Source organism: Silene latifolia, chromosome 6 (assembly GCF_048544455.1).
Source record: "Silene latifolia isolate original U9 population chromosome 6, ASM4854445v1, whole genome shotgun sequence".
NCBI classification, from domain to species: domain Eukaryota; kingdom Viridiplantae; phylum Streptophyta; class Magnoliopsida; order Caryophyllales; family Caryophyllaceae; genus Silene; species Silene latifolia.
The window spans coordinates 44,911,520-44,933,386 of record NC_133531.1 but is presented as its reverse complement, the minus strand read 5'-3'; the positions used below and the strand labels follow the sequence as shown (position 1 = coordinate 44,933,386).

The following is a 21,867-nucleotide window of genomic DNA, read 5'->3' as shown; positions in this document are numbered from 1 at the left end:
TTGTACCACTTCTCAAGTGAATGGCACTAACCGTTTCATGTCTAGGGGGATTACTTTGAGGTGGTAATTGCCCCTTTTGTCTTTGTGAGCTTGAAGATGCTAGTTGAGTCAATTATGTTTCCAACATCTTGGTGTGAGCTAGGATGTTGTTGATGGTGGTTTCCTTGGCTTGGCTATCTTTTTGAATTTGAGTGAAAAATTCTTGTTGATTCTTTTGCATTTGGAGGACCGCTTTTTGGACATCAAAGCCTTGGTCATTTTGGTGATTGTCTGGATTTTGATTTTGGAAACCTTGGTTTTGATTGTAAAAGGGTCTTTGATTTTGGTTTCACATGGGTGGTGGAGTGTATGTTGTTTGAGGTTTTTGAACATTTTGGCTTTTGTATGAGAGATTTGGATGGAATTTGGTGTTTTCATTGTAATAGTTGGAATAAGGGGTACCACTCTTGTATGCTTGGAAAGCATTCACTTGTTCATTTGTTCCCCTACATTCACCTTGGTCATGTCCCAAAGTTCCACAATTCTCACATATCCCACTTGGGATTGATGAAGATGCCGTCATGGCATTAACATGATGCTTTGATGATTTTGAGTTTTCTTCAAGTCTAGCCATAGCTTGTTCAAACTTCAAGTTGATTGTGTCAATGTGAGCACTAAGTTGAGCACCCAATTGAGTAACGGAGTCCACTTCATGCTTTCCTCCTCTAGTAGCCTTGCGAGGTCTACTATATTGTGAGTTATGGACTGCCATTTCCTCAATCTTGTTCCATGTTTGATTGTCATCAACTTCGGTGAACATTCCATTTGATCCCATGTTGAGAATGTTCCTTGAATCCTCATATAAACCGTTCCAAAATTGTTGTACCAAGAACCATTCGCTAAGTCTATGGTGAGGACATGAGCGACAAATTCTCTTGAACCGCTCCCAAGCTTCATACAAAGATTCTTCATCCCTTTGCTTAAAACCCATAATTTGAGCTCTTAGCATGTTAGTCTTCTCCGGTGGGTAGAATTTTTTGTAGAAGGCTAGAGCCAACTTTTTCCAAGAATCTATTCCGAGGGTGGCCTTGTCAAGGCCCTTTAACCATTGCTTCGCGGTGCCGATTAAAGAAAAAGGAAATAAGACCCATCTAATTTGGTCTTGAGTCACACCCGTTTGAGAGATTGCATCACAATAGTCGCAAAAGGTTTCCATATGAGAATGAGGGTCTTCACTAGGCATCCCCACAAATTGGCTCCTCTCAACTAATTGGATGAAGGCGGACTTGGCAATAAAATTTCCGGTTAGATGTTGCGGTGTAGGAGTACCATTTGGTAGATTCTCCTCGGTGGGTACGGAGTGTGACGAGAATTTAGGCATTGTAGGTTGATTTTGTGGGGTATTGTGTAATGGGTTCTCCTCTCCTTGTATTGCGAAAGGATTGACGAACTCAATAGTTGGTTGAACAACTTCACTAATACCTCTTAAATTCCTCCTAACAAGTCTCCTATTGTTCGTCAAGGTTCTTTCGATTTCACGGTCAAAAGGTAACAAATCACCTTGTGACCTTCTAGACATGCAAAATATTAAACAACTCTAAAACAATTAGAACAAGCCTTGAGGGATTTTACTTCCCCAAGGCGAAGAAAGACACAACTAATAACAATAAAAAGGAAATCTAAATCAAACAAACACCGTCCCCGGCAACGGCGCCATTTTTGATCGGTCCATTTCGTGTTCACAATTAAAGGTGTGGTCGTTGGGTCACGTCCGAATCAAAACACAATTTATAGCTTCACAAACAACTCTACAATTAGTAAAGAGGCAAGTAAAGGTCGGATCCCAAGGGACGGGTATTGAAATGAGATTTCTATTGCAACTAGTGGTGTCTAAGGGATGTCACAAATTGGGTTGATGTAGAAGGTCACTAAACTAAAATAGCAATGAAAATAAACAAGCAAGATGAATTAAAGGGGTGTAAACAATTGATTAAAAAGCACTAGGGTGTCATGGGATCATAGGGGAATCATGGGAATTGATCATACAAACATGTTCTCAAATTATAAGCAAGCAATTATTGTTGTGATGGATTGAGTTGGGTTATATCTTACAATCCTATGAAAGTTTGGGTCCCGGAGCCGAATCGATTAGATTGTACAACACCTACAAGTCGACTTAGTCTTCCCTACTCAACAACATGCATGGTCTAATGAGACTCGAGTTGGGTTATATCTTACAAGTCTCATTGAAAAGATAGAAGATGATAGTAAATGCAAGGATTCATAGGCTTAGCATTTCATCAAATATAACATGTGCATGAGTTGAGATCAAAACAAGCAAGCAAATAAAATATGAAAGCATATTAATTTAAGCATGAATCATTCCCCATGTCGGTTTCCCCTAATCACCCATTAACCCTAGCTAAGAGACTACTCACTCATTATCATGTTGATCATGCTAGCAAGGTTGTCAATCATACCAACAATATGAAACATGATGAATAAATGAAAGTAATTAACAATAATTAAAAGGGATCGATTAAGAGAATTATACCTACTAATGATTCCAATAATAAAGCAAAGATAAAAGAAGCACTTGAATGCTTGATTGAGAGGTTGTCAATCTTCCAACAATAACCCAAATAATCTTCAATTACCCAAAATAAAGGATGAACAAAAGAGAGATTAAGGAAATAAAACTTGTATTAGAACTTGATTAATTGTTGATTACAAAATTAAAGAGAGATTTGATTGATATTAACTACTCTAATTATTGATAAGAAGAACATGCTCCTCTAATTAGACTAATGGGGTATTTATAGTGGAAATTAGGGAGGATGCATTAGGGTTAACTAAGGGCTAAACTAGTAATTTCACTTTTTAGATTGAACAGGGAGGAGCCGGTATTTTCCGAAGGAAGGGCTTCTTTCTTCGTAGCTTGGAGAAGGGGAAATCACGCTGTGCTGGAATCCGGGGGGAATAAGGTCGGGACGGGCGGATTCTGGCGATGGGGTCCGAGCGGATTCGAGGGAATCCTGGCGGATTGTGGAGGTGGAATCCGAGCGGATTAGAGGAAAGCCGCACGGATTGTGCAGCTGGGGGACGGCCGGATTGGTGACAATCCGCATAGATTGTCACTCAGCAAGAAATCTTCTTCTTTTCTTCCCTTTTCTTCATAAATTCCTTGGGGATTTCCTTGGGGACTCAAGGATCCTTTCTCAACATTGCTCTTCTACTATCATATGTACAAAGGCCTTCTAATCTTGTCTCTCTTTGTTGCTTGGTCATTGGATTCGATCAATTTAGTCTCGTTTTGCCATGAAAATGCAAGATTCTTACTCCTTTCCTACCAAGGGATCAAAATCTCAAAGAATATGCAAAACAAAGAACTAAAGATAAGAAATTACCCAAATATGCACTAAAAAGCATGGGAACAAGGCTAATTCGGGGGCTAAATAAGCGCTAATTATGGTCACATCAATATTCTTCAAGTGTCTGGCTTTATTGAGGGCAAGTTACCCTTCAAGTATTTGGGGGTACCTATAAAAACTACAAGGCTTAATGCTTCAAATTGCAGACCTCTACTTGACAAGATTGTGAGCAAAATCAGGGGACTAGGTGCTAGAAAACTGTCATATGCAGGTAGATTAGTACTAGTCAAAGCTGTCCTGAAAACCTTCCACAACTACTGGCCATCTATGTTCATTCTCCCTTCATGAATCATTTATAGAATTAAATCCATCTGTCGAAATTTTCTATGTGATGGGGGAGTGGATTACCTAAGAACCCCTTTGGTTTCCTGGGAGAAATGTTGTAAGCCTAAGAATGAAGGAGGACTTGGTCTGAAGAATGATCTACTTTGGAATAAAGTTGCGGTTGGAAAATTGGTATGGTAGATCACAACCAAGCCAGATAGCCTTTGGGTTAAGTGGATTAATAACATTTACCTCAAAGGCAAAATCTGGTATACATATGACCCGCCACCAAATTCTAGTTGGTACTGGAAAAAGATATTGGTCGGGACTATGTCTTTCGGTTACTTGTCGTTAGGAGCACCTAGACCAAAACACAATTTATAACTTCACAAACAACTCTACAATTAGTAAAGAGGCAAGTAAAGGTCGGATCCCAAGGGACGGGAATTGAGATGAGATTTCTATTGCAACTAGTGGTGTCTTAAGGGGTGTCACAATTGGGGTTGATGTAGAAGGTCACTAAACTAAATAGCAATGAAAGTAAACAAGCAAGATGAATAAAAAGGGTTGTAAACAATTGATAAAAAGCACTAGGGTGTCATGGGGTCATAGGGGATTCATGGGAATTGATCATACAAACATGTTCTCAAATTATAAGCAAGCAATTATTGTTGTGATGGATTGAGTTGGTTTATATCTTACAATCCTAGGAAAGTTTGGGTCCCGGAGCCGAATCGATTAGATTGTACAACACCTACAAGTCGACTTAATCTTCCCTACTCAACAACATGCATGGTCTAATGAGACTCGAGTTGGTTTATGTCTTACAAGTCTCATTGAAAAGATAGGTGATGGGTAAAAAATGCAAGGATTCATAGGCTCGCATTTCATCAAACATAACATGTGCATGAGTTGAGATCACAACAAGCAAGCAAATAAACTATGAAAGCATATTAATTTAAGCATGAATCATTCCCCATGTTGGCTTCCCCTAATTACCCATTAACCCTAGCTAAGGAAACTACTCACTCATTATCATGTTGAACATGCTAGCAAGGTTGTCAATCATACCAACAAAGTGAAACATGATGAATAAATGAAAGTAATTAACAATAATTAAAAAGGGATTAAGAGAATTATACCTACTAATGATTCCAATAATAAAGCAAAGAATAAAAGAAGTACTTGATGCTTGATTGGAAGGTTGTCAATCTCCCAATAATAACCCAAATAATCTTCAATTACCCAAAATAAAGGATGAACAAGAGAGAGATTAAGGAAATAAAACTTGTATTAAAACATGATTAAATGTTGATTACAAGATTAAAGAGAGATTTGATTGATATTAATTACACTAAAGATTGCTAAGAAGAACAAGCTCTTCTAATTAGACTACTGAGTTATTTATAGTGGGGATTAGGTGTGTGAATTAGGGTTAACTAAGGGCTTAAATGACGATTAAGTCCCTTGTTGAGGAAACGCCGGTCTTTTTGGAAAGACTCCGGTCTCTAGGGAGACTCCGGTCTCTAGAAAAAGATGAGCATCCTTCCTTGAAGCTTGAAGAAGACGAAATGGTTCTGCCTGGAAATCCGGGCGTCTTTAGCACGGGACGGGCGGATTCTGTGGTCTCTGCCCGGGCGTCTTGTAAGGAAGACTGGCGTCTTCTGGGGCTTTTGCCCGGGCGTCTTGAAGTGAAGACGCACGGATTGTGGAGTGGTGGACGGGCGTCTTCTTGGGAAGACGCACGGATTGCTGGGCAGTCTCGTTTCTTCTTCTTTTCTTCCTTTTTCTTCATAAGATCCTTGGGGATTTCCTCGGGGATGCAAGGATTTTTTCTCATCATTGCCCATGTACTATAGAATGTACAAAGGCATTCTAATCTTGTCTCTCATTGATGCTTGGTCATTGAATTCAATCAATTTAGTCTCATTTTGCCATGAAAATGCAAGGTTTACACTCCTTTCCTACCAAGGGATCAAAACCTCAAAGAATATGCAAAACAAAGAACTAAAGACAATAAATGACCCAAATATGCACTAAAAAGCATGGAAACAAGGTTAATTCGGGGACTAAATGTGCTCTAATTATGTTCACATCAAATATCCCCAAACCGAACCTTTGCTCGTCCCGAGTAAAGAGGTGACAAAGACTAGGACCATTATTTAAACTAACCTAATAACATAGCCGATATGAGACGATTAGCGGGTCTCACTCCGACCCTTCAACTAACAACAAGACAACCATGAGGTTGGATGCCTTCTTGCAAGGCCAGGTGGGTCTTGCCAAAATGGCGACACATCCAAACATTAAGCATACAAAATCAAATAATGGATGCATCTACAAAAGAATAGCCACTTTTCTCATCTAAGTGGCGGAAATTATCTACAAGGGAAGCAATTCAAGGGTACACACTCCTTCATAGATGCAATTTCTTCAAACTACTAAGCCTAGAAGGATAACAATAAATCACCTCCAAATTGTGTCAAGCTAGGGTACCTTTGTCCTCAATCGTTAAATGCTTTTGTCAAGAGTAGGCTCCCTATGGTGTTAGAAACACTGGAGGATCGCGGAATTGCCCCTCTCGCCTAGACAAGAGGAAGGGTCGTCCCCTCTCTACCATGCACAAAAATGGATACGATGGATAAAGGGATCAATAGATATTTGAGTTTCACTTTGGGAGTTTGATTTGTTGTTGTTTTTCCCCCCAATTTCGTGTGGCATATAACATTTGAGAACCCTTTCTTGCCTTTTCTTTTTTATTTTCGGCATTTCAATACTTGACAACTTTTCAACTTTTCTTTGCATTTCTTTTGAACATTTTCAAAGTCACCCCATATGTAGTGAGGGTGGCTTATATTTGAAGCTTTAGGAGTCTATTTTTGCTCCTCTTCTCATTTGATGCATCTTTGCAAACTTTCTTTCACTTTTCATTTCATTGAACTCAAATCGATTTCTTTTTGTGCTCATTCCCTTTGATGACAAAAATGTGGTAGAACATGGATGATGGATGCATGGTTTCAAGGGTCACCTTGGAATAAACGGTAGCCAAGGAGTTATCACACCACAAGGTACTCTTGACTAGGCCTTAATCCATGGGTCAAAGGATACTAGCATGACACATCCTAGGGTGTTTTACAAGCATTCTAATAAGCAAAGTCTTAAGAAGAAAAAGCATCTACTAGGGCATATATACACTTGTCAAGCTTCCCAAGTAGACGGTTTCGCAAAATTTTTCTAACATGCAACTACATGCCATGATGCAACAAACATATAAACATCCTAATGCAAATGATTCTACCAACTAATATGACATATAAACTAAATGCAAGTCCTAAGTTCACATTGTTGTACCGCATCAATCAAAATAAAGCCACATAGTTATTAACATAAAGAGGAAAAAGGAGATTGGACAGATCATACCATGCGGTCTTCAATATCCTCATGTCTCGGATGTGGCGTAGTCGATCAATGTGAACAAGGATAAAACAAACACAATATATACAACAATATATACATGACTACACTACAAAGGAAATGAACTTGTTTTTGGTTTTTCAATTTTTCAAATTTTTATGGTTTTTTGAAAAATTTTCAATTTTTTTGGGTTTTTGAATAAAAGTTAAGTTAGAATTCCCCATCTCCACACTAATATGGGCATTGTCCTCAATGGCCAAAATGATGAGAAATTATGCAAATATGATGCATGATTTCTACACTAAATGCAAGCTACACTAGTCTATACTACATGATGCATGGGTTTTTGTTTATGACGGAGAGCGTAATTTAGATTACCTTCCGTTGCGTATGCATGTACTTCCCCAAACCGAGTTAGACATTATTTCTAATGTCCTAAAGTTGGGGGTAGTTCATGCACACAAGATGCAATGCATGAAACTAAATTTGTCATTTCGGATTTTCAAAAGTGGGAACAATGAAATAAGAACACCTCAATGGGGCGTGTTAGTCCTCTATGTTGCTAGGACTATTCCAACCATGATCAACATAAATAAATAAAACAAAGAAAGAAGTAGACAAACCTCAAGAGGGTAGGAGCCTCCAAAGCTTGCTAGTCTTCCACCATATCATTATTATCATCATCTTCCTCAATAGAAGTGGACTCATCACCACTTCCCTCTTCACTTCCTTGCTCATCCTCTTCTTCTTCATCACTAGCCTCTTCCTCAATGTTATCATCAACAACCTCATCACCGACAACCTCATCGTCACCCGGAATCTCACCCCTAGATGCACTCGGAAAGAAGACTTCCCTATCCGCCCAACTAGGCAAAGGACATGAAGGATCAAGTAGTCCTTGCCTAGCTAAATGAAGGAGGGGTGGATATTGGGCTAAGTATGCATCTTCCCGATCCTTAAAAGCTTGCTTGTGCATCTCTTGCATAAGTAGAGTCATATAATCTTTGCTTGCTTCAACACCTTTGGGTTTGAACTCTTGATACTTGAAAGGATAGGGTGGTGTGACAATGGAAGAGGACGGCATTTCAATTTCACCCCTTTGTTGTCGGATGATGTATTCGGCTTTTTTTGAGAGGGGAAGGAAGTAGTTGGTCCGATGGACACTCAAACGACATATCTTGGAAGGCAAAGTAAAAGATCTAGCCTCACTGGTGAGCCACCCATACTTGGTGTCAAGAGGGTTATGAGTGACCCACTTGTACTTGTTAATCATAGCATCCATGTCAATGAGATGACCCCCCTTTTTCGCCACATACTTGCTATCCTTGTTGAAATTCGGATCAAATTACTTAGCTAAAAGAGTGACTAGACCTCCATTCACAATAACGGTGGTGCCTTGCTTCCCACAATCAACATTTAGCCATCTTTCCACCAAAAGCCTTAGAGAATTGTAAGTCTTGGTGAATTCCCTTCCAATATTTAAGGTCGACTCAAGAAGAACACAATCGAGCTTGTTAAAGTGGTTGGTGGCATTTCTTGCAATGATGGTATTCCCGATGACCTTATGCCACACTCTAATGCCCGGATGGTAGACTAATAGAGCGCGACTAGCATGATAGTTCTCAAATTTCCTTCCGGAAATCGCCTCCAAAAAAAGGAACGGGGTCATACTTTACGGGGTTCTTGAAATAACTAGGTGAATCACTAAGACCCAATGCTTTACCCAATTCATCAAAGGTGATGCGCCTACTCACATTTGCAAGGCGGAACTCGATGTTTTCTCTAGTCTCTACCTTAGTAACTTTCAAAGAACTCAAGAATTCTAAGGTAAGGGAGGGGTATGTCAATTCTTTTGTAGCAAACAATTTTCCTAACCCCATGGCTTCAAAGAAGGCTTTTGTTTGTTCAAGGACACCCAATTTGTTCAAGGCATCTTCACATATAAACTTGGTGGATAGAAAGGATTTTCTAGCATACTTGGCAAAAGTTTCCCTATGGGAGTTAGAAATGAAAATTACCTCCGGATAATTCGATAGTTGAGCAATTTCCGGAGTTGTTGATGTTGTTGCTTCCAAGGGAGGTTGTTGTTATTGCACTTCCAAGTTTGAACTAGCTACCACCATAGCCAATGAGGCTTTATTTGCTTGAAGACTCTTTTGTCTTGTTGAGAACGCCTTTGCCTAAGGTGCCTTTGTTGCTCCTTTTGTCCTTGCCATTGATGATTGAACCAAGAAAAGAGTGAAAATCTTCAATTTCCAAGTATACCCAAATCGATTTTAAGATGAAAGGCTTTGCCTTTATAATTTCAAAAATTGACTCAAAGGTTGAAGATTTTGGTGCTTGGTCTGATTTTTGTTGGAAGATGAGTGATTAATTGTTGTTAAAAGGAAGTTTGGATTTGATTTTGTTGAATTTGGTTGAGGAAATCTTGTTTTGGTGATGGAGAGGATGAGGGTTTTGAGTTTTGGGGTTTATGGGTAGTGTTTTGAATGAAGAAATGAATGTGGGAGGGGGTTTATAAAAGACCCGAAAAATTTTGAATTGCAGGGGAAGACGGGCGTCTTTCCGTCGGGACGCTCGGATTCTGTCTGTTTTTGCTTCATAATTCTCGCCTAAAGACGGGCGTCTTTCAGCAAAGACGCTCGGTTTTATCAACTGCGGGACGTGCGTCTTTCGCTGAAGACGGGCGGATTCTCTTCCAGTGAGTTTTCTTGTTTTTCTCAGCCAAAAAGACGGGCGTCTTTCCTTCCAGGACGGGCGTCTTTCTGCAGACGGGCAGATTCTCTTTCAGGACGCTCGGATTTATCAATAGTCCTAAAATTTCAAATTCTCAGCTCAGAAGGACGGCCGGATTTTTGACAAAGACGCCCGGGTTGCCTGAAGACGGGCGGATTCCCTAGAAAACGCTCTGATTCTGCCCCTTTTACCCGGATTCAGTTCCATCCATGTACTTGCATATCCCGTGTCATTTTTCATTCTCCAAAATCCCCTGTTCTTCATTGTAGGGGCACTACTAAGGCATGAATAGCCTAGGCAATTGCTATCCCCACACTAAGCTAAAGCACTACGCATCAATTGAAATCATTAGTCCCTCCCTCACTTCTCTCAAAAATGATAATTATCTTGATCAAAGTATAAAAATCCAAAAATGACAAAAATGCAATGTAAGAATTAAAATGCGAGTTAGGGAGTTAGAAATATTTACAAATGGTGGTTTAGGGAGGACTCCACCAAACTCTCATCCTTAGTGAGATGTCATGGGGGCATGTCCAAGGTGTTGTTGATGTTGCTCAACACCTTGAAGAAGTAATCAAAAGCTTGTTCATTATCATGATAAAGATCTTCAATAGACCTTTGCCCTTGTTGTCGGTCTTGATCGATAGCATTACCAATATAGGGATTGAAAATCCCTTCAAACTCATCGTCCTAAAGACCACAAACTTCATCTACTTGATCACTAAAGATCTCTTGAGTTGATAGAGACAACTCTCCAACTTTCTTGTCTTGGCTAATGAGGCCATCCTCTTCATTGCTTGACTTTGGTGAGCTTTTTAAGCTCTCTTTGTTACAATTCACTTGCTCTTTGAATGGAGCATATTCAATTTTCTTCTTCCATTGGAATTCCGACTTCTTCCTATCATCCTTCCGGCTATAATGATCAACCATAAAACATGGTTCATGCAAACGGGGAGCTCTTATGGTCTTGTCAAGATTAAAAGTTATACTCTCATCTCCCACTTCTAGAGTGAGATCTCCATGATTTACATCAATCACCGCACCCGTGGTTTGTAAGAAAGGTCTTCCTAGAATGATTGGAATGTTGGAATCTTCTTCCATGTCAACAATGACAAAGTCCACCGGGATGAAAAATTTCCCAACTCTTACGGGAACATCTTCCCATATCCCTAAGGGTGTCTTCGTCGATCTATCGGCCATTTGAAGTGTGATATTGGTGCATTTAAGCTCTCCAATCCCCAACCTTTTACTCACCGAGTACGGCATAACACTCACACTAGCCCCTAGATCACATAAGGCCTTGTTGATCGTGGTGTCGCCAATGGTACACGGTATTGAGAAGCTTCCCGGATCATTGAGTTTTGGAGGTGAACTCCCTTGAAGTATTGCACTACTCACCTTAGTGAATGCGATAGTCTCAAGCTTCCGGATCGACTTCTTCTTTGTGAGGATATCTTTCATGTATTTCGCATAGGCCGGCACGTGATTGTTTAATTCCGTGAAAGGAATTGAGACTTCCAAATTCTTCACAATTTCCATAAATTTTCCAAGTTGGTCATCAAATTTGGGCTTGGCTTGACGACTTGGAAAAGGAAGTCTAATCACAATGGGCTCCTTCTCCTTGACCTTATCTTCATTTTTCTTTGAAATTTCTTCTTTTGATGGTTCCCCATCCTTGGGGTTTTGCACAATTTCTTCTTTGTCACTAGCTTCCACAACTTCATCCTCAACTTGCTTCTTCGGTGCTTCATACCTTGTACCACTCCTCAAGTGAATGGCACTAACCGTTTCATGTCTTGGGGGATTACTTTGAGGTGGTAATTGCCCCTTTTGTCTTTGTGAGCTTAAAGATGCTAGTTGAGTCAATTGGGTTTCCAACATTTTGGTGTGAGCTAGGATGTTGTTGATGGTGATTTCCTTTGCTTGACTATCCTTTTGCATTTGAGTGAAAAACTCTTGTTGATTCTTTTGCATTTGGAGGACCGCTTTTTGAACATCAAAACCTTGGTCATTTTGTTGATTGTATGGAGTTTGATTTTGGTAACCTTGGTTTTGGTTGTAAAAGGGTCTTTGATTTTGGTTTCTCATGGGAAGTGGGGTGTATGTTGGTTGAGGGTTTTGAACATTTTGGCTTTTGTATGAGAGATTTGGATGGAATTTGGTGTTTTCATTGTAATAGTTGGAATAAGGGGTACCACTCTTGTATGCTTAGAAAGCATTCACTTGTTCATTTGTTCCCCTACATTCACTTTGGTCATGTCCCAAAGTTCCACAATTCTCACATATCCCACTTGGGATTGATGAAGATGTCGTCATGGCATTAACATGATGCTTTGGTGATTTTGAGGCTTCTTCAAGTCTAGCCATAGCCTTTTCAAACTTCAAATTGATGGTATCAATGTGAGCACTAAGTTGAGCACCCAATTGAGTAATGGAGTCCGCTTCATGCTTTCCTCCTCTAGTAGCCTTGCGAGGTCTACTATATTGTGAGTTATGGACGGCCATTTCCTCAATTTTGTTCCAAGTTTGATTGTCATCAACTTCGGTGAACATTCCATTTGATCCCATGTTGAGAATGTTCCTTGAATCTTCATAAAGACCGTTCCAAAATTGTTGTACCAAGAACCACTCGCTAAGTCCATGGTGAGGACATGAGCGACAAATTCCTTTGAATTGCTCCCAAGCTTCATACAAAGATTCTTCATCCCTTTGCTTAAAACCCGTAATTTGAGCTCTTAGCATGTTAGTCTTTTCCGGTGGATAGAACTTTTTGTAGAAAGCTAGAGCCAACTTCTTCCAAGAATCAATTCCGAGAGTAGCCTTATCAAGGCCTTTAAACCATTGTTTCACGGTGCCAATGAGAGAAAAAGGAAATAAGACCCATCGAATTTGGTCTTGAGTTACACCGGTTTGAGAAATCGCATCACAATAGTCACAAAAGGTCTCCATATGAGAATGAGGGTCTTCACTAGGCCCCCCCCAAATTGGCTTCTTTCGACTAATTGGATAAATGCGGATTTGGCAATAAAATTTCTGGTTAGATGTTGTGGTGTGGGAGTACCAATTGGTAGGTTCTCCTCGGTAGGTACGGAATGTGATGAAAACTTAGGCATTGTGGGTTGATTTTGTGTTGGATTTTGTGTTGGGTTCTCCTCACCTTCTCTTGCAAAAGGGTTGATGAACTCAATAGTATTTGGTTGAATATCTACAACCTCACCAATACCTCTCAAAGTTCTCCTAGCAAGTCTTCTATTGGTTGTCAAAGTTCTTTCAATTTCGTGATCAAAAGGTAACAAGTCACCTTGTGACCTTCTAGACATGCAAAATATCAAACAACTCGAAAACAATTAGAACAAACCTTGAGGAGTTTTACTTCCCCAAGGCAAAGAAAGACACAACTAATAACAATGTAAGAAAATCTAAATTAAGTTAACACCGTCCCCGGCAACGGCGCCATTTTTGGTCGGGACTATGTCTTTCGGTTACTTGTCGTTAGGAGCACCTAGACCAAAACACAATTTATAACTTCACAAACAACTCTACAATTAGTAAAGAGGCAAGTAAAGGTCGGATCCCAAGGGACGGGAATTGAGATGAGATTTCTATTGCAACTAGTGGTGTCTTAAGGGGTGTCACAATTGGGGTTGATGTAGAAGGTCACTAAACTAAATAACAATGAAAGTAAACAAGCAAGATGAATAAAAAGGGTTGTAAACAATTGATAAAAAGCACTAGGGTGTCATGGGGTCATAGGGGATTCATGGGAATTGATCATACAAACATGTTCTCAAATTATAAGCAAGCAATTATTGTTGTGATGGATTGAGTTGGTTTATATCTTACAATCCTAGGAAAGTTTGGGTCCCGGAGCCGAATCGATTAGATTGTACAACACCTACAAGTCGACTTAATCTTCCCTACTCAACAACATGCATGGTCTAATGAGACTCGAGTTGGTTTATGTCTTACAAGTCTCATTGAAAAGATAGGTGATGGGTAAAAAATGCAAGGATTCATAGGCTCGCATTTCATCAAACATAACATGTGCATGAGTTGAGATCACAACAAGCAAGCAAATAAACTATGAAAGCATATTAATTTAAGCATGAATCATTCCCCATGTTGGCTTCCCCTAATTACCCATTAACCCTAGCTAAGGAAACTACTCACTCATTATCATGTTGAACATGCTAGCAAGGTTGTCAATCATACCAACAAAGTGAAACATGATGAATAAATGAAAGTAATTAACAATAATTAAAAAGGGATTAAGAGAATTATACCTACTAATGATTCCAATAATAAAGCAAAGAATAAAAGAAGTACTTGATGCTTGATTGGAAGGTTGTCAATCTCCCAATAATAACCCAAATAATCTTCAATTACCCAAAATAAAGGATGAACAAGAGAGAGATTAAGGAAATAAAACTTGTATTAAAACTTGATTAAATGTTGATTACAAGATTAAAGAGAGATTTGATTGATATTAACTACACTAAAGATTGCTAAGAAGAACATGCTCTTCTAATTAGACTAATAGGGTATTTATAGTGGGGATTAGGTGTGTGAATTAGGGTTAACTAAGGGCTTAAATGATGATTAAGTCCCTTGTTGAGGAAACGCCGGTCTTTTTGGAAAGACTCCGGTCTCTAGGGAGACTCCGGTCTCTAGAAAAAGATGTGCATCCTTCCTTGAAGCTTGAAGAAGACGAAATGGTTCTGCCTGGGAATCCGGGCGTCTTTAGCACGGGATGGGCGGATTCTGTGGTCTCTGCCTGGGCGTCTTGTAAGGAAGACGGGCGTCTTCTGGGCCTTTTGCCCGGGCGTCTTGAAGTGAAGACGCACGGATTGTGGAGTGGTGGACGGGCGTCTTCTTGGGAAGACGCACGGATTGCTGGGCATTCTCGTTTCTTCTTCTTTTCTTCCTTTTTCTTCATAAGATCCTTGGGGATTTCCTCGGGGATGGAAGGATCTTTTCTCATCATTGCCCATCTACTATAGTATGTACAAGGGCCTTCTAATATTGTCTCTCTTTGATGCTTGGTCATTGAATTCAATCAATTTAGTCTCATTTTGCCATGAAAATGCAAGGTTTGCACTCCTTTCCTACCAAGAGATCAAAACCTCAAAGAATATGCAAAACAAAGAACTAAAGACAATAAATGACCCAAATATGCACTAAAAAGCATGGGAACAAGGCTAATTCGGGGACTAAATGTGCTCTAATTATGGTCACATCAGATATGCCAGGTGAAAATTTTATTTACTGCAGCGTATCAACAACAGGTATGGAAGGTTCAGAAAGGGTGTAAATATACAATCAGTAAGGGTTACGAACACATCAGAATCAAAGGAGATAAGGTAGATTGGCATCCTCTAGTATGGAACAAATTAAATCTACCTAAGCACAGCATGATAGCTTGGATTTATCATCATAATGCTCTGAATTTGAATGAAAAATTATACAAATTGGGGATTAGTGAGGTGGATACCTGCTATATATGGGACGACAATGTGGAAACCAGAGAGCATCTCTTCTTTGATTGTCCTTACAGCTCTAAAGTCCTGGAGGAAGTGAAGAAATGGTCTCGAATCTATTTTCCTAATCGAGATCTAAAGCAATGGCGATTGAGCAGGAAAGATAGTCCTATGAAAAAAGGAGTGACCAACGCCATCCTCAATGTCGCCATTTACCATATCTGGCGACAACGAAACCTGAGCAGGTTTGAGAACAAGCTTCTCCGGCCAGAATCAGTAATGAACAACATCAAATATGAGCTCAGATCCCGGCTAGCTGGAGATATGAGTAAGATCACAAATGTTGACAGAGGGTGGTTGGATGGTCTGAGTGTATGATCAAATAGTCCTGAAGACATGCAAGGAAGATGATGGTCTGATCTTTTGCTTAGGGAGATAGAGAGGCTGTGTTTGTTGTAAGAGATAGGGTTCCTATTTGCTTTTGATGTTTTTTGATGGTTTTGGGCTGCCTAGTAGTGGGCTAGTCTGTTTTTGTTTGGGGTGAGTACGATCCAATTTATTTGGATTTTATTCACTTGTAATTTGGAACGGTTTTTTTCGTGATTTATATACTTACATTTCACCAAAAAAAAATAGATGAGCGGGGCTTAGGTGGGAACGATTGTGGTCCCCCACTGGCAGTGTAGATTACTGGTTGCGATTGGTAATCTGGCAGGACTGGACCTTTGGGCGGTCAGAGATATGTGGTTTGTTGGAGGAGGTGTGGTGTGTGTGTGTGTGCGTGTTCGTGTAGTGTGTTGTGTCTTTTCCATAATTGTTATCGTAGTTGCTGACCTTGTGTGGTTTTGTTGTGTTGTCTATTTCTGTTGTGTCTGTCGTGATCCACTATGGTGAGCAGTCAGTCTTAGCAGGTTGATATGTGGATCATAGCTGGGTGCTTGGAGGGATGAGTCAATCACGAATCATGGCAGTTATAGCTTCACATAGTTGATGGTAGTTCTGAGTTGTATCTTTTATATCGTCAGTTGTTTGTTATTCACTTGTAATATAATATAAACGTTCTTTTATCGGCATTTGATTATTAGTGTCCTCGGGCAACCGAGATGGTAACGCCCTTATCATCTAGGGAAGGTCTTGTTAAGGCTCCTTGGTATATGGGGGTGTTACATATAGCCCCGTCCTCCATCGCTTTCCTCACCAAACCCGAGAGCACCTCGGCACACAAAATGAATAAGTACGGTGATAAGGGATCCCCCTGGCAAAGACCCTTACTCGGCCTGAATTCCTCCATCAACTTACCATTAACTCGAATAGTGAAAGAGAACGAGGTAACACATTTCATAACATTCCTTGTCCATCCTTCATCGAACCCCATACGTCTCATCACCCGTTCGATAAACACCCATTCAATCCTATCATACGCCTTAGTCATATCTGAAGAGTCTATCAATAGCCGAAATACTCAAGAGGGGGGGGGGGATTGAGGATTAAAAAACTTAGCCAACTTTTTCGATTGTAAGTAATTAATTATTTAAGGTTATTGATTAAACTTTAACTAATCAACGAATTAAAACAAAGCGTAAATAAAAATGAAACAAACGAAAAAGAAGAGAGACACACGATTTTTGAAGTGGTTCAGTTTCACAAATCGAAACCTACGTCCACAATTCTCGATTAATAAATTTAGTACCTTTGATTACAAATTTACTAACCCAACTCGTACAACTAACCCTAGTTGTAACTCAAGTGACTATCGTTAAATACTCGAGTGACTAACTTACGTTAATAAGAAAATACTAATGATTCCACTAATTTGTTCACGTTAATGAACGAGTAAGAATTCAATTAAGCACTATTATCTTATAACGATAACAATAAGAATGAATGCACACGTTAATAAAATACACGACCTTTTCGAAAAATAACAAAACAGTTTTCTTGCTTTAAAACACGGTTTTGCTTTTAGAAATAAATCAAAGTTATGCTCAAAGGTCTCACTTTCAAATGTAGAAAAGAGTAAAGTATTTATAGTAAAAGAGGAGCAAGGGTGAGAGGAGTTTCGGTTTCTCTAAAACCCTAATATGGCCGAAACAATATGATATGGAAATAGAATCATATCTTATTATTTTTATCCATAAAATCTTGGGAAAAGATATAAGTTGTTAATAGATTATCTTATCATATATTCACCTAATATTCTTTCCTTAATGCCTAGGTATGCCGCATGACAATAAGGAAAAATCATAACAACTTTCCTTATTTTATTTAAGCAATCTCTTAGAAAATATATATGATAATTATAAGATAATCCAATCAAATATATACTTAATATATTTTCCTTAAACCCCTAGATAGCCGAAATATAAGATATGTAAACAAATCATAGGAAACGATAGAGAATAACTAAAAGATAATTTTATCAATTATTCTCCTATTATCTTTTCCTTAAATCTTAAGATATGATAAGATTTTTCCATAATAAAAATATTTTATCATATATAACCGTATCATGCTAAATATAAAAGATATGTTAAGATAATTCTAGAGAATAAAATCTTAACAATACTTAACTTATATTATTAGGTTTACACGAGAGTCCACACGGCTCATAGGCCTTGTTTTTCGTGAAAATCCTAGCTTGACATTAGGTTAGATTTAGGGTTTTAGAGTATGTAATATTAGAAACCCTAATTAGTAACATGACTCAACTCATAAGTTGATTCAATACAATTACTAATTATAAGCTTATAATAAAACCATCCTCAATAAGAATATAACCTCACTTGCATAATAAATACTTTTTGCTAAAACATTTAAAATAAACAAAAAACATTTTTCAAAAACAATTTGAAAACAATTTAGTCGTGTATAATATAAATTGCACATCTCAATGTTATAGTAGAAGAGCTATAACATTGAGTTCTTATAGAAGCAATATTATAGATGTGAAGCTATAACTTTACCAAACTAAGAATTGCATTCTTAAGTTACCATTACGAAATAACCACCTACACTATTCTAATCTTCTTAGGAGATCTTCAAATGTAGGCTTCTTCATTAGTCAAGCTTGATTGATCATTGATGAGCTTCATCTTCTTATGTGCGCTTGAACAATACTTTAATAGCTTGTAGTATCTTGATCCTTGATTGAGGGTTTGATCATGATATGTTCTTGTATACTTCCATCACAATTCTTTATTGCTTGCGATTAGTAAGTCTAATCTAAACGGACTAAACAAATAATTACGCGCAACGAGTATATAGAATATAAAGCACTCTGGACATCATCAAAACACAAACATATATTTATATGGTCCAACAAATTCCCCCTTTTTGATGATGGCAAGTCTCCTAAAGTTGTGACTAAGTATGTAGTTCCCTCTCAACATAATACTATAAAAGTCATAGTTAATTGAACGCAAGAACAATCCACTTATATACAAAGTATAGCCTCTAAGGACCTTAAGAGATTAAAGGTTCTGACAAGGAGCAATCTTAGGCAAATACTAAATCATGGTCATTTCTTCCCCCCTCTTGACATCATCGAAAAGACGAGAACAGACATAAAACGACTAGAATGATATCAGCCGAGGCAAGAAATATATATTAATCAAAGCATATATTATATCATAAGAACGATTTCAACATAAGCAAGCTCTAAATATAGAGTGTGTACTACAAACCAAGATGAGTATAGATTTCGTAAGAGAGAATGAAAATAGTCACTCACCAAACTACGACCTACAAAAGCATGCACGCAATTTAACATGATAAATATCTCTAGTAACCGTACATATACACTCCAACCAAGCAAGATCCAAAACACATGCCGAAGACTTACATAGTAATGTGAGGTGAGGTAATTGAGTAAGAAGAGGCAAAATAATTTGGATATGTGGAGGTAAAAGCCAAGCTAGAACCGATCACAATCAAAAGTAGCCATATTCCATTTTCCAACCCAACATGAAAGATGATGCACCATGCCAAGTACGGCACTTACTCACTCACATCAACAAGTACTTCTCCTTAAGTAATATGGAAATGAATAAGAATAGGAGTAATAAGAGATTTCTGCTTTTCCATCTTTTATAATATCAATTTTTTTCTTTTTTTTTAATCCATCTTTTTCTTCCTTCCTTCCAATATTCATCACAACACCAACAAAATTGACCACAACAAGACTTCCAAATTTATCAACAAGACTAGCTTGACAAGGGTAGGCCATATGGAATGTAGTTGAATAAATAGGTCAAAACAAGACAAATTTGGCTAATGTGAGGTTAGTAGGTAAAACGTGAAGGAGGGGTTGCCTCTCCACATGTGTCACCATCACAAACCGAGTGTATACAGGCAATAAGAGACAAATTCCATGCTTATGCAATTTGATGTTACATGCCATGTAAGGAGTACTACTCACATCCTAAATGAAACCAATCATGAAAGTAATTGGTTTATAAAGCTCTAAACCTTAGAATGTATAATTGATGAACGAGAATTATGGTTTGTACACAACACAAAATATACAGACTAGCAAACAGAATATTCTCATAAAATAATAAAATACTATATAAGAATGTACTTGCAGCGGAAAATACGGACACAGACATACAATCTCGTCTTAACTAGTCAGTTATACGGTTAGGAAATATTTATGATAGTTTAGGTGCCACCGATTAAACAAATTTCCAACCGTAAAGTCTCAAAACGTCCTCTAGCTAAAGGCTTTGTCAAAATGTCTGCCCATTGTTTTTCAGTACTAAAAAATTCGAGTTTTATATTCCCTTTTCAACCTGGTCACGTATAAAATGGTGTCTGATTTCAATATGCTTAGTACGCGAGTGCTGCGTAGGGTTTTTGGAAATTATAATAGCACTTGTATTATCGCATAAAATAGGAATACAACCTACGTTAACACCATAATCACATAATTGTTGCTTAAGCCATAATAATTCCGTACATACCAGTCCCCCGCAATATATTCGGCCTCGCTGTTGAAAGGGCAATGAATTATGCTTCTTTGAACCCCAAGTGATAATACAAGGTCCAACAAATGTGGCAACACCGACGATTTTTTTCTGTCTAAGGAACATCCATGTAATCGGCATCTCGAATATCTGACAAGATCGAAATGGCATTCCATTGGATGCCATAGATATAATTTGGATGTCCCAATAAGATATCGTAAGATTCTTTTTACGACCGTCATATGCGATTCTTTGGGAGATGATTGATATCTCGCACAAACGCATACACTAAACATGATATCTGGTCTACTTGCAGTTAAATATAGCAATGACCCAATCATTCCTTGGTAAGTTGTTTCATCAACAGACTTACCGTCTTCATCTAAAGTCAATTTCTTGTCTGCGACCATTGGAGTAGAGATAGCATGTGAAATTTCCATTCCGAACTTTCTAATTAACTCCTTACTATATTTCGGTTGATGAATCTTGATGCCTTCCTGAGTTTGTTGAATTTGTAGACCTAGGAAGAATTTCAATTCTCCCATCATACTCATCGCAAACTCAGAAGTCATCAACTCAGAAAAATACTTGCATAGATTACGGTTAGTTGACCCAAAAATAATATCGTCAACATAGACTTGAACAACCAAGAGATCAGATTCCTCGGTTTTTAGGAATAATGTCTTATCTACAGATCCTCTCTTAAATCCACTGTCAAGTAGAAATTTCGATAATCTGTCATACCAGGCCCTTGGTGCTTGCTTCAATCCATACATGGCCTTATCTAATTTTAAGACATGGTCTTCAAATTTGTTATCTTTAAATCCAGGAGGTTATTCTACGAAGACTTCTTCTTGTAGATATCTATTTAGAAATGCTGTCTTGACGTCCATTTGGAAGAGCTTCATTCCTTTATGAGTTGCGAATGCTATCAGGAGTCTAATAGCTTCTAGACGAGCCACAGGTATAAAGGTCTCGCCATAATCTATTCCTTCTTGTTGGTTATAACCCTGTACCACCAATCTTGCCTTATTTCGAACTATGACCCCGGCATCATCTAGTTTATTTCTATACACCCATCTGGTTCCAATTACAGATCAATCATTGGGTTTAGGAACTAAGTGCCAAACTTTGTTCCGTTCGAATTGTTGAAGCTCTTCTTGCATAGCTATAATCCAATCTGATTCTGCGAGAGCTTTCTTAATATTCGTTGGTTCAATTGTGGATAGAAACGAATAGAAAGAGCAGAAATTGTGCAAGGATCATCGCGTTTTAACACCCTTATTAATATTATCAAGTATGCTTTCCATAGGGTGTGATCTCTTATATTTCCATTTTGTTGAAGTACTTGGATCTTCAGCATTTGATCCAACTTCATTTGACTTAGATTTTAAGGATGTTCCCCCTGAATCCAATCCTGGTGTTGTAGTTGAGTCAGGTATAACTTCAGACACTTTACCTTGATTTGGATTTAATGTTATAGTAACATCATCTATAACATTGGGTTGAGGATCCTTATCTTGAGACAAAGTTATAGTATCATCAACTATAACTTTAGTTTTATTCTTTTTGTCATTTGAAGAATGATCAAGCTCATCATTT

At 38.4% G+C, this 21,867-nt stretch overlaps 1 protein-coding gene and 2 non-coding genes across 3 annotated transcripts; all 3 read left to right on the top strand.

Moving 5' to 3' along the window:
• The first annotated feature begins 881 nt into the window (after positions 1–881).
• Positions 882–988, top strand: LOC141589303 (small nucleolar RNA R71). Its single transcript, XR_012520248.1, has one exon. It is a non-coding gene; the product is annotated as a small nucleolar RNA R71 (small nucleolar RNA).
• An 11,471-nt stretch (positions 989–12,459) lies between these two features.
• On the top strand, positions 12,460–12,566 carry LOC141589245 (small nucleolar RNA R71). The gene has a single exon (XR_012520194.1). It is a non-coding gene; the product is annotated as a small nucleolar RNA R71 (small nucleolar RNA).
• A 2,669-nt stretch (positions 12,567–15,235) lies between these two features.
• On the top strand, positions 15,236–15,679 carry LOC141588031 (uncharacterized). Its single transcript, XM_074409489.1, has one exon. It carries the CDS (start codon positions 15,236–15,238, stop codon positions 15,677–15,679), a length of 444 nt encoding a protein of 147 aa, XP_074265590.1.
• The last annotated feature ends 6,188 nt before the right edge of the window (positions 15,680–21,867 follow it).